The following is a 27,367-nucleotide window of genomic DNA, read 5'->3' as shown; positions in this document are numbered from 1 at the left end:
CTTGGGTTATTTCTAGCTCCTAAGAGAGTTGGTTTTTTTTTCCATGTTGAGAATTTCAGATACTAAATTTTAAAAGGAGATTATTAGTTTAATCACCTTTTTTTATTATTTAAATTGTCAGATGTTTCTGTTCTCTTAATATTACCTCTTCTCTATTTTGTTGCTATAGATTTAATATAACCTTTTAAGAGGTTTTTATTCTTGCAGTGTCCTGACATGATTGGTTAGCTTTAAAATGTTGCCTTTTTGCCTCGTCTACACTAAAATCTACTGGTGTTCTAATTGCACATAACACTAAAGGAAAACGTTGTCTACCACTTTTAAAAACAAACTGTGAATGTGAAAATGTCTTTTATATGACTGCTTTGTAAAGCTCAGTGTGTGCATGCGTGCACGCTTAGTCACTTCAGTTATGTCCAACTCTGGACAGTATCCCACTAGGCTCCTTCATCCGTGGGATTCTCCAGGCAAGAATACTGGAGGGGTTGCAGTGCCCTTCTTCAGGGGATTTTCTGACCCAGGGATCAAATCCATTCTCCTGCATCTCTAGCTTTGCAGGTGGCTTCTTTACCCACTGAGCCACCTGGGAAGCCATAAAGCTCAACAAAGCAGTTTTAATCCAGAAGAAGAAATGGCCTAAATATTGCAGACAAAAAGTATGCATCAACAAATGATCTTTGTTTTACCTCAGTATGAAAACATAATATATAAAATCGCATATGTTTGTGTTGCCAAGATTATATTTTACTACTTACTAATAATACTATTTTAGAAATGTTAAGCAAACACTAGTATTTAGAAAAAGCTGGAAAAGTAGAACAATAAACTGAAGAAATTGGAGAAGATACGAATTTTAAGAAAAACAAACTAGAATCAGATTTTTCCCTAAAGAACAAACAATACTCTTAAGAAACTGAAAGAACCTATTGGAAAGTAAGGTTATAAGGGAGATGTACTCAGGTGGTAAGCAATGAAGTAAAATTATCCATGTTAGTAATAGCTACAATGCCCTTAATTGAATAAAATCTGAAAAGTCACTTAATACAAAATACTCGTTTGAATTTGAACTTAAATAAGATCCCATGCAGTTTGGCCAAATTATAAATAATTGAATAATATTAAGATTTTTTCAAATATTTGAATTTATCAATTTGAAGTTTTAAAAGGTACACAAAGTTCTCTAGGTGTGATTGAAGATTTTTAAAAAATCTAAACTATGCAGTGGATACATGTTCTTTAATGTTGACTTGTGTCATAATAAGTGTAATACCAGTGGAAGCCACAGGGTGGTGGCAAGAACTTGTGTTAAAGGAGCTTAAATTCATAATTGCACTGTCTTTAAAAATGCTTGTTAAATGCTAAAGAACTGTAACTTGGTTTTGTTTATTCCTCTTATACAGCTGCATTTCTCATCAAAGAATCTATAGCAAAATACAAAGACATTGATTTAGATGTATAGGCCAATAATGGAAAAGAAGTAAACTTACATGGATTTTTTTCCTAAAGTTTCTAGTCATGTCAGATGCTTGGTGATCAGAGTAGCAGTTTCATCAAGATATTAGCAATACTGGAAATAGTATTGAAGTTACCAGAAATACTTCATGACTTCATCTTATTTTTCTACTTTCATTTTCCTTTTTCTACTGAATGTTCTCATTTTTTAAAAATCTGTTGTAATATACACATATATATGGGGCTTCCCTGCCTGGTGCCTTACCTTTGAAGTAAACAAAGAATCTGCCAGCAATGCAAGAGACCAGGGTTCAATCACTGGGTCAGGAAGATCCCCTGGAGAAGGGAATGACTGCTCACTCCAGTATTCTTGACTGGAGAATCCCATGGACAGAGGAGCCTGGAGGGCCACAATCCATGGGGTCACAAAGAGTTGGACACAACCGAGGGACTAACACTTTCACTTTAATACATATAAACATATATATGTAAAACTAAACTTACTTTTCAGTGAGGAAGGTAAATTTTCCATTGTTTTCTGTTAATCCATTCTCATTTGAGTTTGGAAGCAATTTAAAGTGGTAATCATTTTATATCTTTAAGGTAAGAAGACAAGAGGTTTCTTCTCCAAGGAAAGAAACTTCACCAAGGAATCTTGGCACTCCTTTATTCCATGAAAGGTAGTTCTGTATCCTTTTTTGCCCACTCTACAAATTATAAATATTGAAATACATGTTTATTTACATATTTAAGTTTTTAGCAATTGTAAGAAACAGCAGCCTTTTAAAACTAGAAGAGATGAACTCAAGGCTTCTCCATGTTAAAATGACCTAAATAAATCATATAGTTAATATCAGAGATGCTCTAAAAACTGAATTCTCTGAAGTTCTCCTATTTCAGTAGAATAAGTATTATGGCCGCATCATTCTATATGGATAGATCTTTAATCTTTTCAATGTGGAAAATAAAAAATTAAGTTTTTTCTGTTTAAAATATCTACAGAGAACAAAAAGTCAATACATTGCAGCTTCTAATGTAAGAATGAGACAGCCAGCATAAGTGAAATATAGGAATAAGGAGACATGCTAGTTTGTGCAATATGTATGTATTAGAACTTTATCACTTACTTTGTGCCTGGCTCGCCAAATATTAAAGTTGTTTTAGGAAATATTGTCTAGGAATTTAAAATGATATTTTTAAACTTGAACATTTCAGTAATTATTTTGTGGTAGAGTCAAAGGTGCTTGTAAATTCAATCATGATTTTTAAAATTTGAAGATATAGTCTTTACATTTTAAAATGTTGATTTATTTTTAGAAGCTATATAGAGAAGACTTTCCGTGATCTGAAAGAAGAATTTCATAGAATATGCTTGCTAGCTAAAGCACAAAAAGACCACTTAAGCAAACTTAATGTACCAACCGCTGCACCTGGTAAGGTTTGATTTAATATACAGAAATGTTAATTTTATTGGTTGAAATTGATTTCTTTTTGATTGTGAAAATATTTCTAAATGCTTATTAAGTGCTGAGGATTGTGACTTGTGCCTTTCACCACTTATAATGGGTAAGTGCTGTTTAATTCTGTAATTATTACATTATATAATTATTGGCCTCTTCCCTGTCTATTTTGTGTAGCGCTATTCAGATTGAATTGATTGACATAATTACTAATCCTCTTAATAAGAAGTCCTACCTTGGAAAAATAAATATAGGCTATATCTCTCAAAATCTTCAATTGCTATTGGGTGTCTTATTAAAATTAATTGATATATTAGTAAACAGCCTAGAAGCTACATGATCATATATGAGCTAAATAAAATTATAACATTAGATTTGCTTTTTAACTTCTGCCTGAAAGTTAATTGGACACCATAGATACATTCTTCTAACTTGATTGAAGAAATGAACATTTCACATTTCATGAGTCCAGTTCTGTTGAAGGCACAAAGTGCAAATTGAGTATAAAATACAACTCAAAAGGAATATCTGTTTTACAGATATAGTTTGGTGTGGTTTTTAAAAGCCCTACCCTTCCCTAAAACCCCAGACAGGTTTCCTGGTATTTGCTTCAGTAGTTAAATATGAATAGCAAAATACCAAGGATTGAATTTGGCTACCAAGCACCTCTGTAAACAAAAGGGAGGTAAGCTGATCATTTATAATGATAAATTCTCCTTTGCCCTTGTGATTTGAGGTATTCTGCATACAGTTCCGAAGAGATGTGATTTACAGTTTTCAATCTGAAAGATGTTGCAGCAGTGCTAACACCCCTTTAATTAAAGATCACTTCCCATTTCTTAAAACTCATAGCTAGGCTATTTCAGAAATCATTTTATTGTGAAAATTTACTTTTTGCTTACTGCTTCCATTTTGTTTTCAGAAAAGGTACACAGTGTTCTGTTGGAAAAGCAAAACAGTCTTTGTAGACAGACAGTTTACTTCTCTCTTTGCTGTACTTCCCCAGAAAGAGCTCTGATTTTTTACACTTTAATTTCTGTCATTTTCATGAGAAATTGATCTTTTCTACAGACTGAAAACACTAGGTACTTCTGAAGTAAAAGAATTATCTTTATTTAAAATCTACTAGCTATAGAGATGGAGTACCTAAGAATTCATAAACATGCCTCTTTGAACATCAGCATCTTATCAAAACATTGTAATGGTGACATATTCATTGTTAAACAGAGAACCTACCCATTATCAGTGGCATAATACTTTGACCGTTTTTAAGTTACACAGGTCTAAATCTGAGTATGTATCTGTCAACTGGAATGCTTAACAACTGGAGTGTTTAACTTCAATTTCTTTCCCACTAAAACTGTTTGATAACAATATTCTTACGTTTTATATTAACTGTGTCACAAATAATAAATACAGCATTATTCTTGAAATATTTTAGGTCTTTTGTGCTACAGACTCCAGTGAAGTTTTCTGACTCCAAATAAACCACAGTATCAAATATTATGCTTCTGAAAGGAGTAGATCAAAGAGGGAAAAAAGAAAAAGAAATGTTTGGAGATGGGTTGGGGAAGACGCCTGCCTATTCAGGTTTATTTTAAGGGTGAACAACTACATTGAATACAAATATCAAGTAACTGTTTTAATGTGATTTGCATAATATAGCTGGAAAGAGTATATTTAACATGATTGTCCCCTGTGTTATTTTTTGTTAAAATTTGATTTTTACTTTTAAGAAACAGATATAGTTCATAAATTGCTGAGTTATTAGAATAATAAATTTTAATTTTTTCTTCTCATCCACATATGACAATAACCTTGAGAAAGGATAAAGATGAAATGTATGCTTAAACAATTATGGCTTCAGGAAGAAGTACTGTTTGGTCCATGAAGCAGGGTCATATTTCATTGGGGATCAGGAGACGAGGATATAGGACTATAAGTTAAAACAACCATCAGATCTTTTTCTTTTGTCATATACCAGATAATTAAACTGAGAAGTAGTCCAAATGGACAGCCTGTTCTTAAAATTTAGAAATCTAAAATTTAGAGAAAAGTGTCCTTGAAGTAAACAAAGTAGAAAGACACTTAGCTCACCTAATCGTGTTTCTTAGTATACTGTCAGAATGACAAGCACTTTCATGCAGCTTGAGTTTTAAATTTTCTAAGCTTAGATTTCTAGTAGCCTTAGAAATCTTAGGTTTAAACAAAAAAAATTTTTTTGTGAATAGTAACTCTCATTGCTTGAACAGATTAATTCAGAAGATTAATGTGCTGAGAGGTATGCCAACTAGCTATACTGAAAGAAAATATATGCTTTTTTACACTTGTTTGGGTTTTCTATGTTTTGTTCACAAAGGGGATAGACCTACTTCTGGAAAAGAAATTTAAAGCACATTTCTATCATTTTGGAGATTCTTTTCTATAATGTAGAAAGCAGCACGTTCAATGTGTCATAATGATTCAGAACACAGGCTCTAGAGTTAGGCTGCCTGAGTTCCAGTTCCAGATCTGCCATTCAGTCATTAGCTGTGTAGCCCTGGAATTAACCCCTGAATTAACACACATACAATGGTTATAAGTGTGAGGCACATAGAAGTTCTTTTAATGTTAATAGTTGTCATTAGCAGCAGCAGCAGATTCTTTTGCATTCATCTGTTCTCCTATTGAAGAACATTTAGATAAGTGTTTCCTCCTTCTCAGGTGTTAACAAAATTTAGTTACCTCAAGAGGTGGTTTTCCTGATTTATTATTTGCAATTAGTAAGTGTAATCTACAAAGAAAGTACTATTTCCTAGAATTTCCTACCATTTTTTAAAGTCTACTACCAGGAAAAATGACTACTTGAGAGTTAATGGACTTTAAGAACCTCAGAGGACAAAGAAATCCTGCCAACCAGTTGTGCTTTATCTTAATTACTGTACCACTTCCCTTGTGGCTCAGCTGGTAAAGAATCTGCCTGCAATGCAGGAGACCTGGGTTAAATCCCTGAGTTGGGAAGATCCCCTGGAGAAGGGAAAGGCTACCCACTCCAGTATTCTGGCCTGGTATAGTCCATGGGGTTGCAAAGAGTGGGACACCACTGAGACACTTGTACTTTCACTTTCGCTCCTAGTTACAGACAGATTATCTAGCAAATGTAGACTATTATACTAAGCTCCATGGAAAAGAGATTCAGATTCATTCAGAATGCATTTATTGAAGACATACTGTGTGCAAGTTCTGAGCAGGGTTCTGGAGAAAATGGGAAACAAAACAGTTCAGGAACTCAAGAAATCTACCGTAATGGGAGAAAGAGGTAATTTGCAAATAAAATGCAGAGTGTTTAGTCCTCAGGGCACCCACGAGTCATTACTAAACCAGTCTTGGGAAGCCACAGCCAGCCATCCAGAGAAGTGAATGTCCAAGCCAAGAAATGAAGAGCGTATAAGAGTGAGGCAAAGAATACCAGAAGCGGGCAGTTCAGATAGTCTGCACAGCATGTGCAAAGGCCCAAAGACAAGAGAGTATGGCCTTTTGGACAACTGTACCAAAGTTCATTAAGGCTGGAGTAAGGAGTGGAGCAGGTGTGGTGAAAGATGACAGCAGGGAGAGGCGATCAAGGATCAGTCATGCACAGTTTTATACGAATTTTAGGGCTGAAGGTCTTGGAGAGCCATGAAAAGGTTTTATTAAGAAAATAACCTGACCAAATACATATTTTAGAAAAACTAAGGCAGGATAGAGGAAAGCAGTGTAGATAGTGGAGTGGATATGAGAAAAATTTAGATGCAAGGAAGCAGTTCAAAGGCTGCTGTAGTTAATCCAGTAAGAGAAGATGGCACATACTAAAGAGAGGCAGAGGTATGCAACAGGATGAACTAAAGAAGCTGTTGGCATCGTTCTACAATCATGTCCAAACAGTAAACATCTTGTGTTGGAATGTAGCTTGGCAAAGAAGAGAAAGGTGTTATAAGACTGTAAACACCAAAAGGAAAGGAAAAGAATGACATTTGTTAAGTGCTTACTGATCTGGGCAAACGCTGTATTGCACAGTGCTCTCTATACCCTGTCTGCTTAAATTGGCATCATTGGTTAATGTACAGCTTCACTGATGACTAACTTTTTAGTGTGCTGATTTAAAAAAAAAATCACCAAGCTTCGCTGGCGGCTCAGACGATAAAGCGTCTGTCTGCAATGCGGGAGACCTGAGTCCAGTCCCTGGGTCAAGAAGATCCAGTGGTGAAGGAAATGGCAACCCACTCTAGTACTCTTGCCTGGAAAATTCCATGGATGGAGGAGCCTGGTGGGCTACATACAGTCCATGGGGTTACAAAGAGTTGGACACAACTGAGCGACTTCACTTTCACTTAAAAAAATTTTTTTTTTTTTTACCATTTGTCCATTTAATGAAAATATACATATTACCAGCCTCCAATTTCACTGTCTTCTAGAAATAACATTGTGGGGCATAATTTAGCTTTTTCTAATCTCTCAATATCATCAGCAATGGATAGTGCTTTGATCATTATTTTTTTGCATTGAAAAACATAGCCCTTGTTGGCCCTACGCTGAACTGTAGTGTTTTCTGAGTTCTGCTTTTTTGTTTTTCTTGTCTCGTGCTTTCAGCTCTTACTGATAACTGCATCTGCTTTTAACAACTCAGGTCCATACCTTGTAGTTTGCTGCTTCTAACCAGCTATGAACTAGGCAGACATCATCAAGCTTGTTAGAATGAATCTAAAATGAGAATAAGAGCAAAATTCATCTGTGGGCCTTGTGGCTCTAAACCTGACTCCTCAGAAGCACTGTTTTCTTATTTTCTAGCTTTTGCCTGTGTCCTTGAGAGCTGAATTTGTTGGAAAAGTATCTTCTAGATAGATGAGCTTCGGAGTTTCTAATATATACCTGATAACTACCTGTTATCTAGAGAGGCCTTTTATAAATGAGAAAATCCTATCTTCACGTAGAGTTTTCTGAACATGCATCCTAAAATTTCATCCTTCTTGGTTGCTTCCAATCTTTTCTCTCCCTAACACCCACCACCACCACTCCCTCACATAGAGTAGACAGTGGCTAAGCTGATTGGTGATATATTGATATTTGTCACACAGACATGTTATAGGGGAGTAAATGACCTAATTCATATAGATTCTTAACCTGTACAGTATATTAATATATATATGACTGGTAAGGAGTTTTCCTTTTAATAACTTACTTGTCTAAGCAAGCTAACAGTTGCAGCTTCCATTACTGACAAAATGTTGAAATGTATATACTATAAGCAAATGTTTTTAAGTGTAGAGCAGAATAACTGTGAACAAGACTCAAGGCTTACAGCACAAGACCTAGGAAAAGACAAAGTGGTTAAACTGTGACTAGTACGTTATATTCCAGTTCACACACTGGAGACTGCTAATATTTCTGTGTAAGATGGTCGCAAATGTAAAAAAAAATGCCAGTTGTCTTCAGTTACTATAAAAACCAATAGAAAAAATAATACTCATCTATCCAAAGCTAATTGAACATTCAGATTTGTAAGAATGATTGAAATGCGACTGTTTTCCTTTTGTGTTTTTTTCCCTGCAGAGACACAGTGCTCTATGCCTATACAGTGTACGGATAAAACAGATAAACAAGAAGTGCTGTTTAAGCCTCAGGCAAAAGATGATATAAATAGAGGTGCACCGTGCATCACATCTGTCACACCAAGAGGACTGGGCCAAGATGAGGAAGACACATCTTTTGAATCACTTTCTAAATTCAATGTCAAGTTTCCACCTACGGACAATGACTCTACTTTCTTACATAGCACTCCAGAAAGACCCGATGTCCTTGGTTCTGTCACATCTGAGACTGTGTGCCAGGATCAGTTTAATATGGAGCCCAGAGACAATCCAGGAAACTTGGTCAAAACAGAAGAAACTTTATTTGAAATACAGGGAATTGACCCCATAGCTTCAGCTATACAAAACCTTAAAACAACTGACAAAACAAAACCCTCAAATACTTGTATTAGGACATCTCTGGATAGAGCTCCGTGTTTGCCACCTGGAGACCATAATGCATTATTTGTAAATACATTCCCACTTCAGGACCCATCTGATGCACCTTTTCCTTCACTCGATTCCCCAGGAAAAGCTATCCGAGGACCACAGCAGGTAACTGTTTTGCATTAACAAATATATTATGTGTGAACACACATTTTGCCATGCATGCACAGATACGCATCTCTTTCAGGTTATCAGACATCTTTTTTAAACTACTGACTAGCCAAAGTTAAGCTTTCAACTAACAAAATCCAGGTCTTGTAATAAATGACATGAAATTTAAAAGATGATTATGGCAAAGGTCTATTATAAAATACCTTAAAATTTATGGCACATTTAAAAATACATGTAAACCTTATCTATATCTAGTGTGTGTCATTATCTTACATAGTCCCTTACTCAGATTTTTACTCAGTATCATTGTTATAATAAGATTCTTTATTAAATTTCATTCTGTGAAGCAGATGTCATTTTTTATCAAAAAGTTGTATATGTTATACTTACCTTTATAAGAATGCATCATTTTTTTAATAATAATCACATTGTATGTTTCTATTTCTGAAAATAAGTGAAATGTCTTTCAAATAATACTTTTGTGCAGTCTCATTTATACAGTACTTAGGATCTGGAGGGTTTGGTTTTGGTTTCTAATCTGGCCCTGAACATGCAGCCTAATATATTTTTTAAATAGTCTCTACATATATATAAATTTTATCAAATTCTTTAATGTTTCTAAAGCTTGCAGACTACTTACAGCCCATCCTTAACGCCACCCCAGTCCCCTCCTACCCTCCCTTTTATTCAGGTGCTATTACAAAATGATTCTTTAAGTTTAAAAAAAAATGGGGGGGGGGGTGTTTAATGCCTGAAGACAACTGAAAAATATACAGTTGTTAAAATAAACAGAAGCTTGTTTTAAAAAATCCAGATTGCTACAAGTGTCTAAAACAAATTGAGGACATTTGTTTGATTTCCCTTTGCCTTGAGATATTGTACTGAAAACCAAAACACACCAACAACTTGATTAATACTCTTTGGCTTTGTCAGTATTTTTATAGGTTATAGACTTTTAAATCCACATACAAAGAAGGCAATAGTCAAGCTGTGGTATAGTTTAGCAGTGGAGAAAAGGAGGCAGCTCTGACAGTAAGCTTTAATTATTGACTCACTTATGTTCTACATTGTACCTTATTTTACATCCTAGTCACAGTTATAGTTACTACTTAATGAAACAAATTACACAGTTTCATTTATTGCAAGTAGAATTCCTGCGGAGCTGTGAAGCGCATCAGTTCTAATGCTTGTTACTTTTTCTCCATTCTATCCCCTGCTTGTCCTTTTACTAGTCTGTACAGTCATGTTTCAGTAGATGGCACCCTGCATTGTGCATTTGCTGTCTATGCTGCAGCAAGGGAAACAGCTGGTATGTGATTACAACTTGATGGAAAAGTATTCAGCTTAAAAAATGCAGGAGAATTGGTGTTGAGCTGTCACAAGACATGGGGCATAAGGTTAGATAATTGATATTTTGGCAGAAAAGGCAGAGACATTCGTCTGTTTTGAATGCTGTGTTACAGTTTAGGATTCAAAGGATATTTCTTAAAATGGGTTTTTTAAAACATTTTGTTGTTTTATTTACTTTAGTAAAGCTACTATGAGGAATACAGAATTCTTGAGTTGTTAATAACAAAAGGAAGTGAAATTTTGGTTTCATAATTCAGATTTTTACTTTTATATCATTACTACTTAACACCTTTTTTATACATTCAACTATCATAATAAAGTCTAAAGTATATCTGTTTATTTTGCTCTATGTGATTTTCTTTTCTTCCAACTTTTGCTGAGTCAGTCATTGGGGTCCCAACCAAATTCTGTGAAAAGATCAAATCTGAACTAATAGCTCCTAACAGAGAAGGATAAGTATGGACTTTGAAAATAAATTGGCAGTAGAAGATTGGCTTATCAACTGTTTGCTCCTGAGCCTGTTACTATTTTACAGATTTTAATTAAAAGTATCTTTAATTTTAATAATCTTTTATTTATACCCATATCAATTTCCCATTAGAATGGTACCTATTTTAGTTGTACTTTTTGTTTAAACTGCCAACACTAAAATTTAAGTCTAGTTAACTCTTATATACTCACAGTTACTACTGCTTTTCTTTCATCATGGGAGAAAGGAAATGATTTCACTCCAAATTTCAAATATGTATTTTAAATATTACTGTTTTTTGTTATAAAATAGCCACTTCTCACAAAAGGATTTGAGTCAATGTTATAAGCCCTCTGTACTGATACTTGAATGTATCTGGATGCTTAGACAGACTTTGTATATTTACACCAACTGTACACAGCTGTCCAGTAAAATGTTTATAAGAAGACAGTGATGACGTGAACCCCAAATGCTTCAATTAGTAATATACTGTTTACGTAATGATTGGCTAACCAGGATGAAAGAGATTGGTTAAAGGAATGAAAACTAACACTGTGTCAAGAGTTGGATCAGGTTGTTATTTTAAGAGCAAATTAGTAATAGGAGCACAAAGGGATCTCTTTAAGTTGGCTTTTTGAGGTGATTTTCCTCAAAGTGCCAGAGTTTAGATATTTTAAGATAAGAAAGCAAATTTAAGAAATAATTTGGCTTATAGCATTTCAGGAAAATAAGATATTCTAGTCAACAAACATTTACAGAGCACCTACTCTTGAACTAAATGCCTTCTCTTGCCCTTCTAAATATTTTTTTAATAGTAAATACAGTTAAGAGTATGTATGTGCTACTTATTATACTGGAGGTAGTTCTGTTGAATTATGCTTTTCCATAATTCTTCAATTGGGCAACTGTTGACAGGCTTCACTTTATTTAGCCATAAGAAAGGGTAAGAAGGCCAAAGTATGCACTGTATAACAGGGGCAAAATAAGAAGTCAAAAGAATGTATCCAATGTTGGGTTTTGTTGAATGATTAAATATTTGAGGTTTCAAAAAAGAACTGATCAATAAAATCCATTTCATACTTAAAAAATTATTTTCAAAAATTACTTATTTCTATGATTTATTCATTGTGGATTTGCTGGTAAATAGTAGTAAAATTTAAATTACTCTTGATCAAAATGCATGTTCACACGCATCAGGTCTAGTGTTCTGTGTACTAATTAAGGTCCTATAACTGAAAGTTTCCAATTAAAATAAAAAAGATAGAATTTTAATTTTTTTAAAGTCTCAGTATTGACTGTTGCTCCAAAACTATTATCACTGTGATAATGGGTATTAAAACATGCTGGTGTTAAAACTGAAAGTTTTTTAGTTTGTGAAGATAAAGTGTGTGAATGTGTATTTTAAGTGATTCTTTAAGTTAAGCTATACCCTTTATGAAAAAGAGAATTGAGTCATGTCCTTATGCTAATTCTATGGAAAGGTAATTTGCTTTCATATTAGGGAATTTCATATATATTATATATCCCATTCAAAAAATTTGAATTTGAAATTCAGTGCAAGTTGATTTTAAATACAAATAACAGAAGATGTTTTTATTTGTTTCCTGCAGCCCATTTGGAAGCCCTTTCCTAATCAAGACAGTGACTTATCGGTACTAAGTGGCACAGGCTCTGAACTGCATATACCTCGCGTATGTGAATTCTGTCAAGCAGTTTTCCCACCATCCATTACATCCAGGGGGGATTTCCTCCGGCATCTTAATTCACACTTTAATGGGGAGACTTAAGATGCATTGAAAACAGACATGTCAAGTTCTACGTGATGATTTTGGGTTTGTAATATTATATATTAATACTTGATTGCAAACTTAGCTCAAGATCATTTACTGAAAAATCCAGTCACTGCTATTTGAATTTCTAAACAATATTGTAACTGTCTTTTATTGCCTTTTAAAAGATTGTTTTGTACAAAGCTGTAATTCATTGTATTGATGTTTACAGTGTTTATTATATATGGGATTATGCAATTGTGTAACAATAATTTATGTTTTTTCAAATGTCTAAGCTTATTGCTTGGGTTTCTAGTTAGAACTATTGAATGTGGTGATGTCAAATGTTTATAGGGTTTTTTAAATTTGTTTTCATTTTAAAATTTAGATTATTTATGCATTGGGTGTTCTTTTTGAATAAACCTATAATAGAGAATAGCAGACAAGATAAATATCTGAGTAAATACCAAACTTAAGACATTTGTTGCTCAGTGATAAAAATCACTGGTGGGATTATTTAAAGACTTTAGTGTTCTTTTTTCTTTAATAATAGACATAGGTTTAATTTTTTCTGTATGTATAGCTACAGGATGAAGTTAGTTAAATATTAAGAGTTACTTATGTTGTGATAGTTAATGTGTTCTTTGTTCCTGAATAAAAAAATAAATCACATTTGGGGGAAATTCATAAAATTCATGTTTCTTTCCAGTAATCTGAAAGAAGGGTGATACCAGATCTGGTGACATTTTATTGCAACTAATAGATCACACTGAAATTTAAAATTATTTTTCAGGATAAACTTTCTAAAGGAACACATTTGTCTTTAATGGGAGCAAATATAAAACCTTGTAAGGATTATTCATATTTATTCATTTATATTAGAAATGTTCACATTCTTGTTAAGAAATTGTTAATTCATTGTTAGCAGCCTGATTGATGACCAGTGGAGAATATTTAAGAGAGAGGATACCAAATTCAGAAGACTGCAGAATTTTGTTTAAAATGAGACTTCCCTATGATTCTTGTCATTTAGGTTTCTCTTCCCTCCCCCACCCCACTCTCAATTTTTTTAAATGTTTGAGGCATGGCTTCTCTTTTATGAAGTAAACACTGATTTGCAACTCTCAAAACAGAAATTTAAGCCTTCTTGGGAGCAAGTGTTTTAGAAAGCTGGAGGGAGGGTTTCTGATAAGGGGTTGGAGCAGTTTGTTAGTATTTCACCTGTGCCTCAGTAGAAGGGCCTTAGCTTGTGGAAGAATGAGAGTGGTGCCTCGACTTCTCAGGGTGCCAAGCACATCACATTGACATCTTCCTCACCAAGGTGACAGTGATTATTAGGCATTCACTGTGAAGGGTTCTGAGGCATGTACATCTTTCTTTCATTGCCACTGGAGCTGAATGGAAATGCCTAGACAATTATCCAAGTCTCTTCCCTTCCCCCCTACCTCCCGCCCACCCAACCTCCCCTCTCACTCACTCCTCCCACACACACGCAAAATTTAAAAAAAACTTCCCAACGTGTTCCAGCCAGAATATACCACTGCATCTATCTAGTGAAAGGGGATTCTTTTCCCTTCTTTTTTCCTAGGTGAGGAAGAGTTCCTCTCTCACAGTTGACATCTACTAGCCTACTGACAAGGGAAGGAGATTATGGCCCAGAAAGGGACTCAAAGTGTATCACTGACTCCTCCAGTCCACCCTTTTCCCACCTCCACCACTTATAGTAGGCGGGGAACTCTTGTTTTCTGCTAGGTTCCAGTGCTACCCCAAGTTCCAACTTGTAAGGTTCAGAGGCCTTCTCGGGCCAAGGGACAGGCCGCCTGGAAAGCCAGGCTCCAAGCCCGCACTGCAGAGGTGGCGCTGTCTGCAGCCTGATAAGTGGAACGGGCACCCGCCGGGTCTCCTCTCTTAATCCTGAGTCGTGTAGGGGCTGCATCTTGGCATCTGCTACGCGTGGCCGGGTAAGAACAGCTCCCAGGTAAAAAAGCTTCACACGCGAAACGCTGAGTCTGAAAAAACCACCCCCGCCGAGGCGAGGCAGTTGTGAGCGGGATGCCTGAGAAGTGGGAGGTGAATGTCCTCGGGAGGGCCCCCCCGTCCCCCCCCCTCACCCTCCCCCCCCCAGCCCCGTGCAGCTTTCCCTGGAGGCTGAGGCTGCTGCCAGCGGGGACATCTGCTTTCTTACACTCCAGCCTGGCTCACCCCGCCCCCTCAGCCCCGGGTTGCGTGGTTATTTTACCAACACCGGGGGAGGGAGAGCTCGAGGAGGTAGAAAAGGGTGGATCGAAGCTCGGGAGATGTTCTTCCCACTCCCCCATGCTCCCTCCTTTTTTCTTCACATCTTTTAACCTTCAAGGTAAAGACTTTATAAATATGAAACGATCAGCGTGCCCTGGCTCCCAGGCCCGCCTTCTGCTCGCGGGGCTCTCGGGTGCGGGGCCTTGCCCTCCTCTCCAGCCTCCCTGGAGGTGGCCCGGGTTTCGGCGGCTCTGCCGCGCGCAGGGGCCGGCCGGGTGCGCTCAGCCTGTGGCGACTTTTCTCCCGGGCTGCTGCCTCGACAGCTGCTTGTAGCTACAGTAATTAGACTGTCAGTGCTTGTTAGAGGAGAGAGGGGGAAACACGCTTCTGACAGCAGATTCCGAGACTCCCCAGTTTGTTAATTTCTAAGAGATCTTTAAAGCATTAATTGAGGTCTCCCCAACTCTCCCCTCCCGTCCCTCTCCCCAACTCCTCCCTTCCCAAAAATATCTTTAGGGGAAGAGAATTCTCTCCGCGTGGAAGCAGTGTTTTCCGCAAAACTGCCAGCCCGCCCCCGACTCACGCACACGCACACTATTTTACATATACATCTATATGCACACATGTATACGCAGAAGGTTAACTCGGCACAGGCCTCGTCCAAATAGGAACCAGGATTGCATTTAAAATAATAATAATAAATAAGTAAATAAATAAACTAGGAAGGAAAGGGGGGAAGGGAAGCAGAAGTCGGGAAGAAAAGAGAAAAGCAGCAGGCTGATTACGAGGTGTCAAAACTGCCAGGAGCAAGAAGGTGATAGCAATCAGGGGTGAGAAGAGTGCGGCATTCGTGCGGGGCAACTAATTATCCGTCTCATTTGAGAAGAGCAGCATTTGAGGCAGCAGCGTTCGCCTGCTGAACGGTGACAGATTGGCGCGGAGGAGAGGGGAGGTGTTAAAACAATGGAGCCGGGCGCGCGAGCGCTGCTGCATGCTAATCAGCCCTCCCTCCGCCTGCCTGCCGCGCTCCCTCCTTCCTCCCGGCCTCCCTCCTCCGCGCTCCCCCTCCCGCCTGCGGCGCTCCCTCCTTTCCAGCGGGCCCGCCGCCGCCGCCGCCACCCGCTTCCTGCTCCTCGCTTTCCCGCGCGTCCTTCCCGCCACTGGCGAGTGGAGCCCGGGCCGGGCCGCCGTGCCCCACGCGGCCCAGGAGCCTCCACGCTGTTCCCCGCGGGCGCCCTCCCCGGCCCGGGCCGCCCGCGAGCCATCGGCGAGCGCTGCCCTGCGCGGTGCTCCGAGGGCCGGCCCGCTCCCCGCGCGCCACTTCGGGGGAATGGGTCTCGGAGGAGAGGCCGGGGAACCTGCCTTCTCGCAATGGACAGCGAGTGGGAAAGACAAGCGAAGTCAAGTAGGGCGAGGGGCAGCTTGGGCTGGGAAAACAGTCGGGGCCAGGAAGGCGGAAAAGTTTCCCCGGACCGAGGGCAGGCCCCTAGACGCGGCCCTGGAGCCGCCCCCAACCCCCGAGCAGAGTCTCCCCCGGGCAGAGTCTCCCCCGCGGTTGACCTCCCCTCGCCAGCCCGGCCAGAACTAAACGGACATGGTTTAATATGCACCTCTGCGAGGAAGGCAAATAAAGGGCCTGAGCGTTAGTTGTGCTGCCTAAGGCTTGACCTCCTGACCCCAAGACCAGGCTTAGGGGCCTCCGGACCCCTAGAGATACACCATTCCATTGTCGCCGGGGAAAGAACGCCTTTAAGAAACCGTCCCCCTCCCTCCGCCCTCCGCCGCAGTGACCAGAGGCCGGAGGGGTCCGGACCATCTCTCAGCACAGTTCCCCGCCGGCGCTCCGGCCTCGGGGAAGCTGGTCGAAACTGCAGGGCCGTGCTTGCCCGCCCCTGGACGGAGACCACCGGAACCTTTCTGCTGGAAAAGGTCGCCTTAGACCTGTTGAGGCAGGCTTGGGACCTGAGTTTCTTCCTACATTCTGAATTTAAAAGCCCATTGTTGAGCTTTAAGCTTTTGCCCAAAATACACTTTTACTCGTATGTTTTTACTATTACAGATTTACATAAACTACCCTTCGAGATTCAAACACATTGAAACACTGACGTTCTTAAGCAGGTTAAGCGAAACACAGCTACGGAGAACTGGTAGGTATTTAGACTTGAAGGAGAATGCAATTCCTTTCTAACGAGTTCTGTACTACTTAGCTAACCAGGTGTCTGCTGCTGCTGCTAAGTCACTTAAGTCGTGTCCGACTCTGTGCGACCCCATAGATGGCAGCCCACCAAGCTCCCCCGTCCCTGGGATTCTCCAGGCAAGAACACTGGAGTGGGTTGCCATTTCCTTCTCCAATGCATGAAAGTGAAAAGTGAAAGTGAAGTCGCTCAGTCGTATCAGACTCTTAGCGACCCCATGGACTGCAGCCTACCAGGCTTCTCCACCCATGGGATTTTCCAGGCAAGGGTACTGGAGTGGGGTGCCATTGCCTTCTCTGAGCCAGGTGTCTAAATTAACATAAAATACTTTCTTCCCCCAGTCATAAATGGAAAAGGAAAGCAGTTAAAAGATAATCCATACAGTATAATTTTTGTTCTGCTGAACTTTACCACTGCATAACTTTACACACACAATTGTTTGTTTAAAAAATCAAAATGTGAAAGTTTGAAAAAATTGTCATATATATTTACGAGGGTTTATAGTATTCTCTCTACCCTTCTCTATTTGTAATATTTCATTTAAAAAGTGCAACACAAAAAATAAAATGACCTGAGTAAGTTCTGGTATTTTTGATCTTCATCCCTGATCTAGTCCTATGAAAAACTACAGGAAGACACAGAATGAATAATTTTTCCTTTTAGAATGTGCCCAGGCATACCAATACAATAGCTGAAAGCTATTATAACTGTATAATTGAAATTATACAGAATGTTTAAAAGTTTTAAAATTGAGATTTCTTAAAAGACTCATATAAAGAATTGTGTGTAGATAAATGTTAATGCTTTTTTGTTTCCACTCTGGAAAACCACTCAGCAGGCCTCTCTGCCCTTAGTACATCACAGACTTTTTAGTGCTACAGTATTATCTGGCATTTAGAAAATTCCCTGGCATCTGAATCTGTTAAAATAGCAAACTATCTAACAGAAAAAAAAATAATAACTTTACATATCTTAATGTAAACTTCAAAATTCAGATGCTCCATCAGTATCAAAATTAAGCAGTTTATTAGCTATTCATCAGCCTTTTCTTCATTAACCAACTCTATGTAAGCCAAGTGTCTCTGATGCAGTAAACCTTTAGAGTTCAAATAAATTTAGTTCAATTCTATGTTGTGTTATGTATTTCTAATACGTAATCAAATTCTTTACTGTCTAACAACTTGGTTATTATGGATTTACTGTAATTTCTTTTCAGTCTATAGACTTCGGAAATTTGCATGATTGTTTTAATGGTGTATTTGCAGATAAGTTTTTATTTGCACATAAGGACAAAAAGGTGAAGTGAAATTTGGTCCCAATGGAAACCTGTTAGGTTCCCTGAACATATGGCTCATTGGGCTGTTACTTCCTTTTTGAGATCATTTTCCAAGATTTTTTAATATATACATCAACTTGACACCAGTTATAAAGAAAATATATTGACTTTGTAGATGCCTCCACCTGGGGAACATCTCTCAAAAACAAACCATGCAGTCAGGTGCACCTTTAAATGTACAGGTGTCCAGGCTCAAGAACAGGGCATCATTTGAAATTAGTCAGAACTGACAGTTGATTTTACACTGTCTTTGAAATTAGGTAGTTCTTTGGATTCTTAGAATGCCACAATGACTTGATTAATACAATTAGGGGTGACTACTTAAAACTACTTTTTTACAGAAGGCTGTGCATTTGGAACCTACAGTATTACAATGATTTCTCTCAGTAAATACAAGTGATGTAAGTCTCATTTATTGAAAGTGTGTGGTGCCAGCTTAAGGGGAAAATCACAGCACTTTGAAAAAGATGTAAATGTTCCATTGGTAAAAAAGGGGGGAAAACCGTGCTAAAACATGTGCCTATTTCCATTATGCTTAATTTACTATTCAAAACAAGTTTTTCCTAATAAGCTCTATTGTTTCTTTCTGTTTTGTAAAATTTAATATGTGTGAGACAAAAACCAGATTCAGAATGTGAATGAAGTCTGGTTAGCGAAAGCTTGTTGGAGCTTTCAGTTCAAGGAGGGCCTCAAATTAAAAGACATATCACATTATGACACTGATAATATATAAGGGAGAAAAGTGTCTCAGGTTGTTTCCAGAACCAGTTACAGTTAGATTGCTAAATTCCTCCAGCCTCCGAGCGAATAAAGTGCAGCAAACACCAGAATATTCAGAATGATAGTGCTGCAAATATTTACTAAGTAACTTTAATTTTTGCTTTATTGCAGTTCTCTTCTTTCTGAGATTGAGATTCCCAAACAGGACTGAAATATAAGTTCTCAAACATGTCATCCCCTTGTCTTATCTGTACAAGGTCGTTTGTCTTTAAGTCAGTCACACTTTTCCAGAATATTTGCACCTGATTATGGAAGCTCTTGATGCCTAACTGGTCTCTCTCCTTTGAATATCTCCTCAGGATCTGAAATGCCTGATAACCTGGAGTATGCCCATGCCTCCTTTGCTGTTTAGGTCTATATCATGATTACATTTTTAAAATATCCTGCTTGTACCCTTTGGAAGCACTGTACAAAAGATGAGTTATCACTTATTAATTCAAGGAATGATTGTTTTAGAAATAACCAAACCTTAAAGACTGCTTTCTTTTTGTGTGGACCAAAAACATTAAAAAACTCAAAAAAACAAAAAGACTGTCTCTAAAGAGAATGAATGAGTCCTTCAAACCTACTCAAGAAACCCATCTCAAGCTCTCCTGCCTTTCAATCCACTATTTTTTCCATAATAATCCTTCACCTCAAGATAGAAATAACTTTTCACTGTCTTTGTACTTGCCTTCACAGGAAGCTTAAATCACTTTATATCTGGAATCTTTTGTACCCAAAGAAACTAACTAATATGCTAAACCACAGAGACATTAGAGAGCCCGGCATTCCCTGACCATGAGATGGGGTGGTTATTGGGGTGATTATCGATTTATCACCACCCTAACACAGGGCCCCAGAACTTGTCTGCTGGGAGAAGCATCTTATAGCACACTGAGTGTGAGATTCCCCATACCTCCTCCGATGAGCAAACAACAAGAGTTGGAATGTATTTTGTAGCGTGAGACACAATCTGAGGTAGGAGAAAAGGTAAAAAGGATTTGTACCTCTAAAACATGGAGTTAGAGGTATGACACCCAAACCACAATGCTAATTGTTTAATAGTCCAAATTCTAAATCAAAGGTTATAGTTTGTATAGGAAATTAAAAGAAAAAAGTCAACCAGTATGAACTGGAAGTGAGCCTATGTATTTTCTAAAACTATTAATCTGGAACTAAAACATATTCTAAACCAAACAAACACTTCATTTGCTTCAAGAACCAGCCTTTGCTTGTCTCCTTGGACTTGAGACTCAGGAGGAGGTCTCAGCTTTATATTCTCTTCCCTAGAGTGTTGGTGAATCAACTCTGAAAACAGCTCTCATTAGACAAATAGTTTCTCCATTTGCAGTTGTTAAATGGCACTAATCGCCAGTAAGAAAGGGGCATCCTGTGTGAGTGTATTCATACAACTTCAAGCAATTGGTTTAAAAGGAAGGCAAGCTCACTGGGAATCTGAGGTATCAGTAAGGGTGATAAAGCTTGCTGGAAAAAGCTCTCTCTAACCAGGACTGAGGAAGAAATGCAAGCAGCAGGCTTCCTCTGCTAAAGCAGCTTTGTGACACACTCACACATACACACACTCTCTCTCTCTCACACACACACACACACACACACACTCACTCGCTCACTCCAATATCCTGAGGTTTTATTACTGGCATTTTGAAAGTCTCTTCCTTCAGCATCTATAAGGGAAGACCAGGATGAGATCTATTTGTAGGTTAGGGCACTTGGTGAATTTTAAAGCAGATTTTGCTCCACCTTTCCATCTTTAAAGTTATCAAGTCCCAACTTAGTTTATTTTGAAATACAATTAATACCAAGGAGTAGTGTGGCTCTATAGCAAGAGTTAGAAAAAAACACATAATCCCAATTTGGAAGTACCACTGTAAGTGACACTCCACTTTCAGAGGGTGCTATAGTACCCTGGACTGGCTTGGAAGGAAACTGGCCACAGAGGGAGCACTGGGCCATTGTCTAGTCAAGAGTCAACAAGAGTCAAAAAACCCTGCCGCTTCTGCCAAAACATAAGGACATTTCCAAACATTGCAGTCATTTCTTCCTGGTTCACCCTACAATATGCTTGGGAGTAACTCATATGCTGTGGGGGTAACTCATTTCCTTTCCAAGGCAAAGCCCCACTAAAAATGTCTCGAATATCCCAATTAGTATACATCAGAGAATGACCCTTGCTTCCTCAATCTAGTATTTTTTAGTTAGGATTGCCTGGTTTAGCAAATAAAAGTACAGGATGCGCAGTTAAATCTCTGTTTCAGATAACTAATAAATAATTTTTTTTTGCTGTAAGAATGCCCTGTGCAATGTTGGCACTCCTATTTTTAATATCTTGTTGACTAAAAAGATGTGAAATCAAGTCTTAACAGATATTTCCCTAGTTTTTTACTTTTTGTGGATTTGGGGGTGGGGGTGGGGATCAGGTGCAGATCAGATATGCCTTTTGTGCCTGGAATTTTCTTTCTTCCTTTCTCATTCCGCAGGGAAAGTCTCAGTGCCTCTTAAGCATCTCTCAGCCTCTGCTCTACACGCTACTCCCCTTGCTTTTGATTATACAAGGTTTTGCGTTGTATTGAAATTTTTGTGTGTGTATCTAGTCTCCTCTAGGATGATGTGAGCTTTTTCAAAGGGAGAAAGACCTTATCACCTGGCTTCCACCCTTCCACAGGCTTCCCTGGCGCCTGGCTAGACTCTGCTTCCAGGCTGCCCAGGTGGACGAGGAGACGCTGCGGGAATTCTCCACTCCCACCTGGGACCCAGGTGCCAAGGGAAGCTGAGACTGGGCATTTGGGCCCCTGGAAGCATGGGCAAGGAAAGGGAGAGGACGCAGGAGCGCTAGGTCCTTCCAGCCCGGCTCTGGGATGCGGTGAGGGCCCGAGCAGGCCCTTCCTGAGGCCCGGCCTGGAGGCCTTCTCCCGCCGCCCGGGCCTGCCTGCCTGCCGGCCGCCCGGCCCGGCCCCGCGAGGTCGAGAGCTGGGCCGCCTGGGCCCGGGGCCCCTGTAAGTGGCGGGCGGCGCGGGTACCGCCGGCTCGGAGCGCCCGGGGGTCGGGGAGGCCGGAACCCTCCGCCCCAGGCCCTTCTCCGCCCGGCCGGCCGCTCGGCGCCTCGCTACAGCCGGGCGATTCTTCCCCTCATTTGTTGCATTGTTTGCATTAATATGAATATCTTGTTCTGTTTGTTTTGTCTCCTGGGAGCCAATAAAGCTGTGAGTTTTTTCTTTACACCAAATGCAGCTCTACGGGCGATCAATCAATGGGGTAGTCTTCGGATAATCTGTGAGAGTGAGAAATCTAATAAAACTAGCGACTAAAAAAGGAAAACAAAGTCTATTTTTCTCTTAGGTTCACTACGTCAGGATGAGTGTGTTCCACTTCTGCTGCTTGAGGTGGGTTTAATTTTTTTGTTTGTTTGTTTTGTTTGCTTTAAACAAATAGAGTTAAATATCAAGATGGGAGGGGAAGGGGTTTGAGGGAAGAGTGAGAAGAGGTTTGTTGGGGGGCTTCTTACATTTTTCTGATAATTGGGCGGTTCTTGCAAGAAGAGAAAAGAAAGTACTTGCTAACATCCCAGGGAACCAGAGAGATGCACTTTGCATCTAATAAGAGGTACTTTGGCAAAGAGGACTTTCCTTAGTTCTCCAGGCACACAGGGAATGTAAATTAATAAAGAAGTTAACTAAGTGAGGATAATAAACCGGGTTATTTTCGTGTCCCCTGCCCCCATCCCCAGTTTCCTCCTGCTAGACACTAAACCCCCCAAACACATTTTGGGAAGGCCCCTCAGCTACCCTGAGCAATGCAGGGAGGATGTGAAAGACTGGCCTGGCTGCAGCAGCCTCCTCATAGCACAATGCAACCTAAATCATTTATAAACAGATCAAAATAACAATCTGAATTATCTAACATTAACAGCTGAACTAAAGAGCCCAAGATTATGTGATGAATTGTTAAATTGCAGTAGCATTGTTTTGGATTGCTAATTAAAAAAAATAAGCAAACCCCATGACTCTAGATATGACAACTGAAAATACCCACAAATTATTTAATAAATGAAGTGTCTAACAACTTTAACACTTCCTGGTCGCCTTGTTAATAAATGTAATTTGAGGTAGATTTTTTAAATCTTCAATCTAAACAGTGAATTCATTACGCGCCATTCAGATCTCTGGATGCCTATGGACTTCTTGGAATTAGGTGTTAAATAGACAAAAGTGAACCAAACTGCCTTTAAAAGCACAGCATGACCATGTAATTCTTTTTCCAGTTTGTGGTAAAAAATGATGAAACTTCTTTCCAAGTAGCTATCACCCAGATTTAGTGTGAAAAGTAGTGTAATTGTAATTCACGCCATCAGGGTCTATCGCTGATAGACGATCAGCTGTTCTGTAGTGGGGAGAGGCTTTCTTTTCAAATAGGAAAGCTGCCAAGTGCTCTGCGATACCTCCAGCAAGCTTATCGGATTGAGTTCAGAGCCAAAACAGCAGCTGCACACATATGCAAATTGGCAATTAATAGTATAACATTCTGCAAAAAAAAAATGTTTAAAAAATTTTTTTAAGCAAATAGAAAGAAGCTACCTGAACATTAACCTTAAGTGTAACTGGGACTTCTAGGATGAGTGACTAATGATTAATTACCCTCTGGAGAGGACTTGCTCTTTATTACCTTCTCTCCTACAGATCAAGTCTTTGTTGTCTTGCTGAGTTTTGTCTGTTTTATGGAACACAATAATGGACTCAAAGGAAGAAGTTTAAAAATAACTAAAATTCCTTATATTTTGATTCCAGAAAGATGGAAATTAAGCCCTTTCCACTGATCATTCTTTCTCTGCACAGAGAACACAAAGCAAGAGCTTTCGCATCCTCGTGAAAAAGACGTTTTGTTCTGGATGTCATCATCTCTTTCCACTACAGCTTGCAGTAGGAGCAAGCTTCACATCCTGGGGGTGCTGCCTGTCTGTGTCTTGATTTCTGTCTGTCTCTTCCTCCCGTTGACAGAAATGCAGTTTGTAGGCTTCACGCAGCAGTTTGCAGAAATCCAGCAAGATTTATGGTTTATGTTGCCCAGCATGAATAAACACAACACTCTCAAATGTTTAAGGGAAAAAAAATCATATGAATTTGTTAAATTTCTTAACATCCTGGCCCCCCACCTCACCCCAATTCTCACACATGAGTACACTGTTTCCCCCGATACAGTCATACGATGGTTGTGGCTGGGATTAGGTTGACAACCTAAACCCCAAGAAGGGCCTGGCATTTTCACAGCAGCCTTTTCCCAATGCTCTGAGTCTTCCTCTCTCTCTCTCTTTCTTCTTTCTCTCTCTCTCTCTCTCTAGCATGGGGATGGGGTGATTAGCAAATGTTTCAGATAATCTGTGAATTCTTAATAGTCATATTTCCATGGTTGAAGATCTGCCTGTTTCTGGTATGTAGCAGGTTTCAGAAGTGTTGGTGTTGAAGGTTTTACAGACATTTCTAAGTTCTGGGAGTTTGAAATTTGGGTCAGTATCCTGATTCCCTTCAGTGTGTAAGGATGAAGCAGGTTTTATTTCGCTTTATTTTCTGGATGTTTCACGGTGAGATTGGGTCACTCCTGACTGTACCATATATCATAATTGCAGAATTGCGACCATTATTTCTGTCTTTTTCTCCTTTGATCACCTACATGTCTGGCATTAGTACTTTCAGTTTTATTGCAAATCAAGTGGGCATTTAGCTTAAAAATATTCTTATTCTTACACCCTAGGAACACTTCTTTTATAATCTGAGACAAGTTTTGGATTATTAACATTCCAGTTGAAAGCATACTGTACATTTTCATTACTAATATTGGCTTTGAATTTTGAATATTAAATTTTTAATAAGAACTTCATTCATGTAGATTTAAATGTTTGTTTATATTATTTGGAAAAAAATTTGATAACTGTCAATTAAACAACCAGTCCCATTTGGGGTACAGAAAGATGTCAGCCTTTAATAAAAAGCACAAAAATCCTATCCTCTGGGTCAGTAGATTACACTTTTCTAAATATTTTTGATTAACAGAACTCTTTTGGTCTGATTCCAATAAAAGTAGCCTATGTTCTGAAGATTATAAAGTATAGAAGAAAATTATCAAGCCTATATTTTATTCATAAGTATTATTTTTCTTGATTTGTGATCCAATTAGAATGCAGTTAGACTTTTCTTATGACTAATGAAAACTGATTTAAAATGCTATATAGCAAGTTAATTGAAAAGTTGCTTTTCAATAAAACAGAACAATGGGAATGCCAACTTTCCTTCTCTATAACTTCATTAACATGGTTGTATAGACATTTGCATGCAAAATGTAGTTAACAAAAATTACACAGAAGTAAATTTAGTCCTTTAGTGCCTACCTCTATGGTAAAATCAGACCATTTGGCATAGTTTGAAGTCTTCCAAGAAGCCTGGTTTCCACCTGGAAAATAAATTACTAAATTTGAATGTGTTACTTATACTATGATGAGTTGTCTATCTGTTACATTTTATTTTAGTACATATACTAGAAATTGTACTTAGAGTTTTCTAAAATTGTCATCTGTTAAGGTAGAGAATTATAATAATATAATTATACCCAGAAGAAAGTGTTCTGACTTTAGATTATTTTGGTACTGTTACAAATATGATGCATTTTTAAAATTTCAGAATGTTTGTCACAAATTCATTTGTTTCATTGTCAAATTTTGAGTTAATTTAGATTAGCTATAAGTGTTCTAATCCAAGTTTATTTTCTTTGCATTTATTGATACATAGATCATGCTTATAAATGGGCTTCAATTTTACACATATACACTATATAGCTGTACACATTACACATCTAGCTGTACTTACTTTGCACCATCTTTAAATGAAACTTCATCTCAAAAATTTCTCAGTTTGATAAATATATTTATCAAATCATCATTTCTCAGTTCAATATATCCTACTATTTTAAATCATAAACAATTTTGCATTATAAAAGCTATTTTGAGTAATGAAAATTCTATGCTGTATGACAGAGAGCATCATGAGATGCTTGGTGAGATGTCACAGACAGTGAGGCCAACAGTTAACTTCTGCAGATAGAAACTCTGCTTTCTAACGCTGCAGGTGTGCACAGTGGGAGCAGATGAAGATGTGGGACTCATGGCTCAGTAAAAACTCTTCACAACAATCATGAGAAGGGGAAATCACGTCTCATTAGAATGTGTCTGTAAGTTTTTCTTCATCTTAAAGAAAAGTGCATTTATCTCCGAAAGAAAGCAATATTTCTCCCTGAAGTGTACATTTTCTAAGTTGAATTAAAACCAGAATGGGTGTGGTTGTGGAACTCTTTATTCTCAAACCCAGAAACTTTATAATTCACTGCAATACACCCAAATATGTCTCATCCCTCTACCACGTCCATAATAATTATAATTTTTATCTCTGACTTTTTTTAAACTCTAAAGTGCTTTGTGAATCCAGGTGCATATATAATAGATACCACCTTCTGTGGAAGTGAAAAGAAGAAACCCTTGATTTGTCTTTAAAGGTGCTATCTTTAAGCAATATGATGTTAAAATGTTTTGTCTTAGCACAAGGTATTAATTTTGAAGAATTTATCTGGAGGACTGTATGTAGTAAGCTGAATGAGGAGCCTTTACATAATGTGATAAAAGAATAGTATTTTTAGAAAATCATGCTTCTAGGAAATCTACTTGGCCATTGGATTACTAGTCTAGAAAATGATGGTGATAGAGTAATAATAATTCTTGGTTCTGGCCAGGCACTTTACAAACATTCCCTTATTCAGTCATAATAATATCCTTGTGAGACCAGCATCATTATTTTACTGATGAAGAAAACGAGGATAAGTCTAATAGCTAGTAGTGGACGAGCCCCTGTGGCTGTGGAACCCTGAAGACTGCACTCTTATCATATAAGGCGTTTCCATTCTGATATCTAAAGGATAGAGGCCTGGAGGTTGGAAAACCATTTCTACCCTCTTAACATTCCATTTTGCCTTTACAAAATCAAACAGAGTCAATGAAACAGTTCCAGAATTTCGCAGTGTAGTCCAGGTTCCTTTGATTGGGAAGACTTCATATGACTAGGAACAGCACTGCTTTGGCACATGCATGAAGAAGACTCAGGCGATCTACACACCCATCCTCAAATTTAGCAATTCGAA

At 38.4% G+C, this 27,367-nt stretch overlaps 1 protein-coding gene and 1 long non-coding RNA gene across 7 annotated transcripts in view; both read left to right on the top strand.

The window, feature by feature from the left end:
- The window catches only part of TANK (TRAF family member associated NFKB activator), a 97,918-nt gene extending 84,588 nt beyond the window's left edge, over positions 1-13,330 (top strand). For 3 of the 6 annotated variants that reach the window (XM_006074295.4, XM_006074294.4, XM_025275988.3), the window contains 4 exons: positions 2,056-2,132; positions 2,770-2,885; positions 8,481-9,052; positions 12,485-13,330. In XM_006074295.4, coding sequence (XP_006074357.3) covers positions 2,056-2,132; positions 2,770-2,885; positions 8,481-9,052; positions 12,485-12,661 — 942 coding nt within the window. In that variant the 3' untranslated portion in view covers positions 12,662-13,330. Of the gene's footprint in view, positions 1-2,055; positions 2,133-2,769; positions 2,886-8,480; positions 9,053-10,287; positions 10,453-12,484 lie in introns of all 6 variants that reach the window. The other 3 variants (XM_025275999.3, XM_025275995.3, XR_003106636.3) reach the window with 2 other exon arrangements.
- Positions 13,331-17,337: 4,007 nt separating this feature from the next.
- Positions 17,338-26,524, top strand: LOC123331239. The gene is made up of 2 exons (XR_006547784.2): positions 17,338-22,575; positions 26,305-26,524. It is a non-coding gene; the product is annotated as an uncharacterized LOC123331239 (long non-coding RNA).
- Positions 26,525-27,367: the final 843 nt, after the last annotated feature.

Source organism: Bubalus bubalis, chromosome 2 (genome assembly GCF_019923935.1).
Source record: "Bubalus bubalis isolate 160015118507 breed Murrah chromosome 2, NDDB_SH_1, whole genome shotgun sequence".
NCBI classification, from domain to species: domain Eukaryota; kingdom Metazoa; phylum Chordata; class Mammalia; order Artiodactyla; family Bovidae; genus Bubalus; species Bubalus bubalis.
The sequence above is the reverse complement of the archived record's forward strand: the minus strand, read 5'-3'. Positions and strand labels throughout refer to the sequence as shown.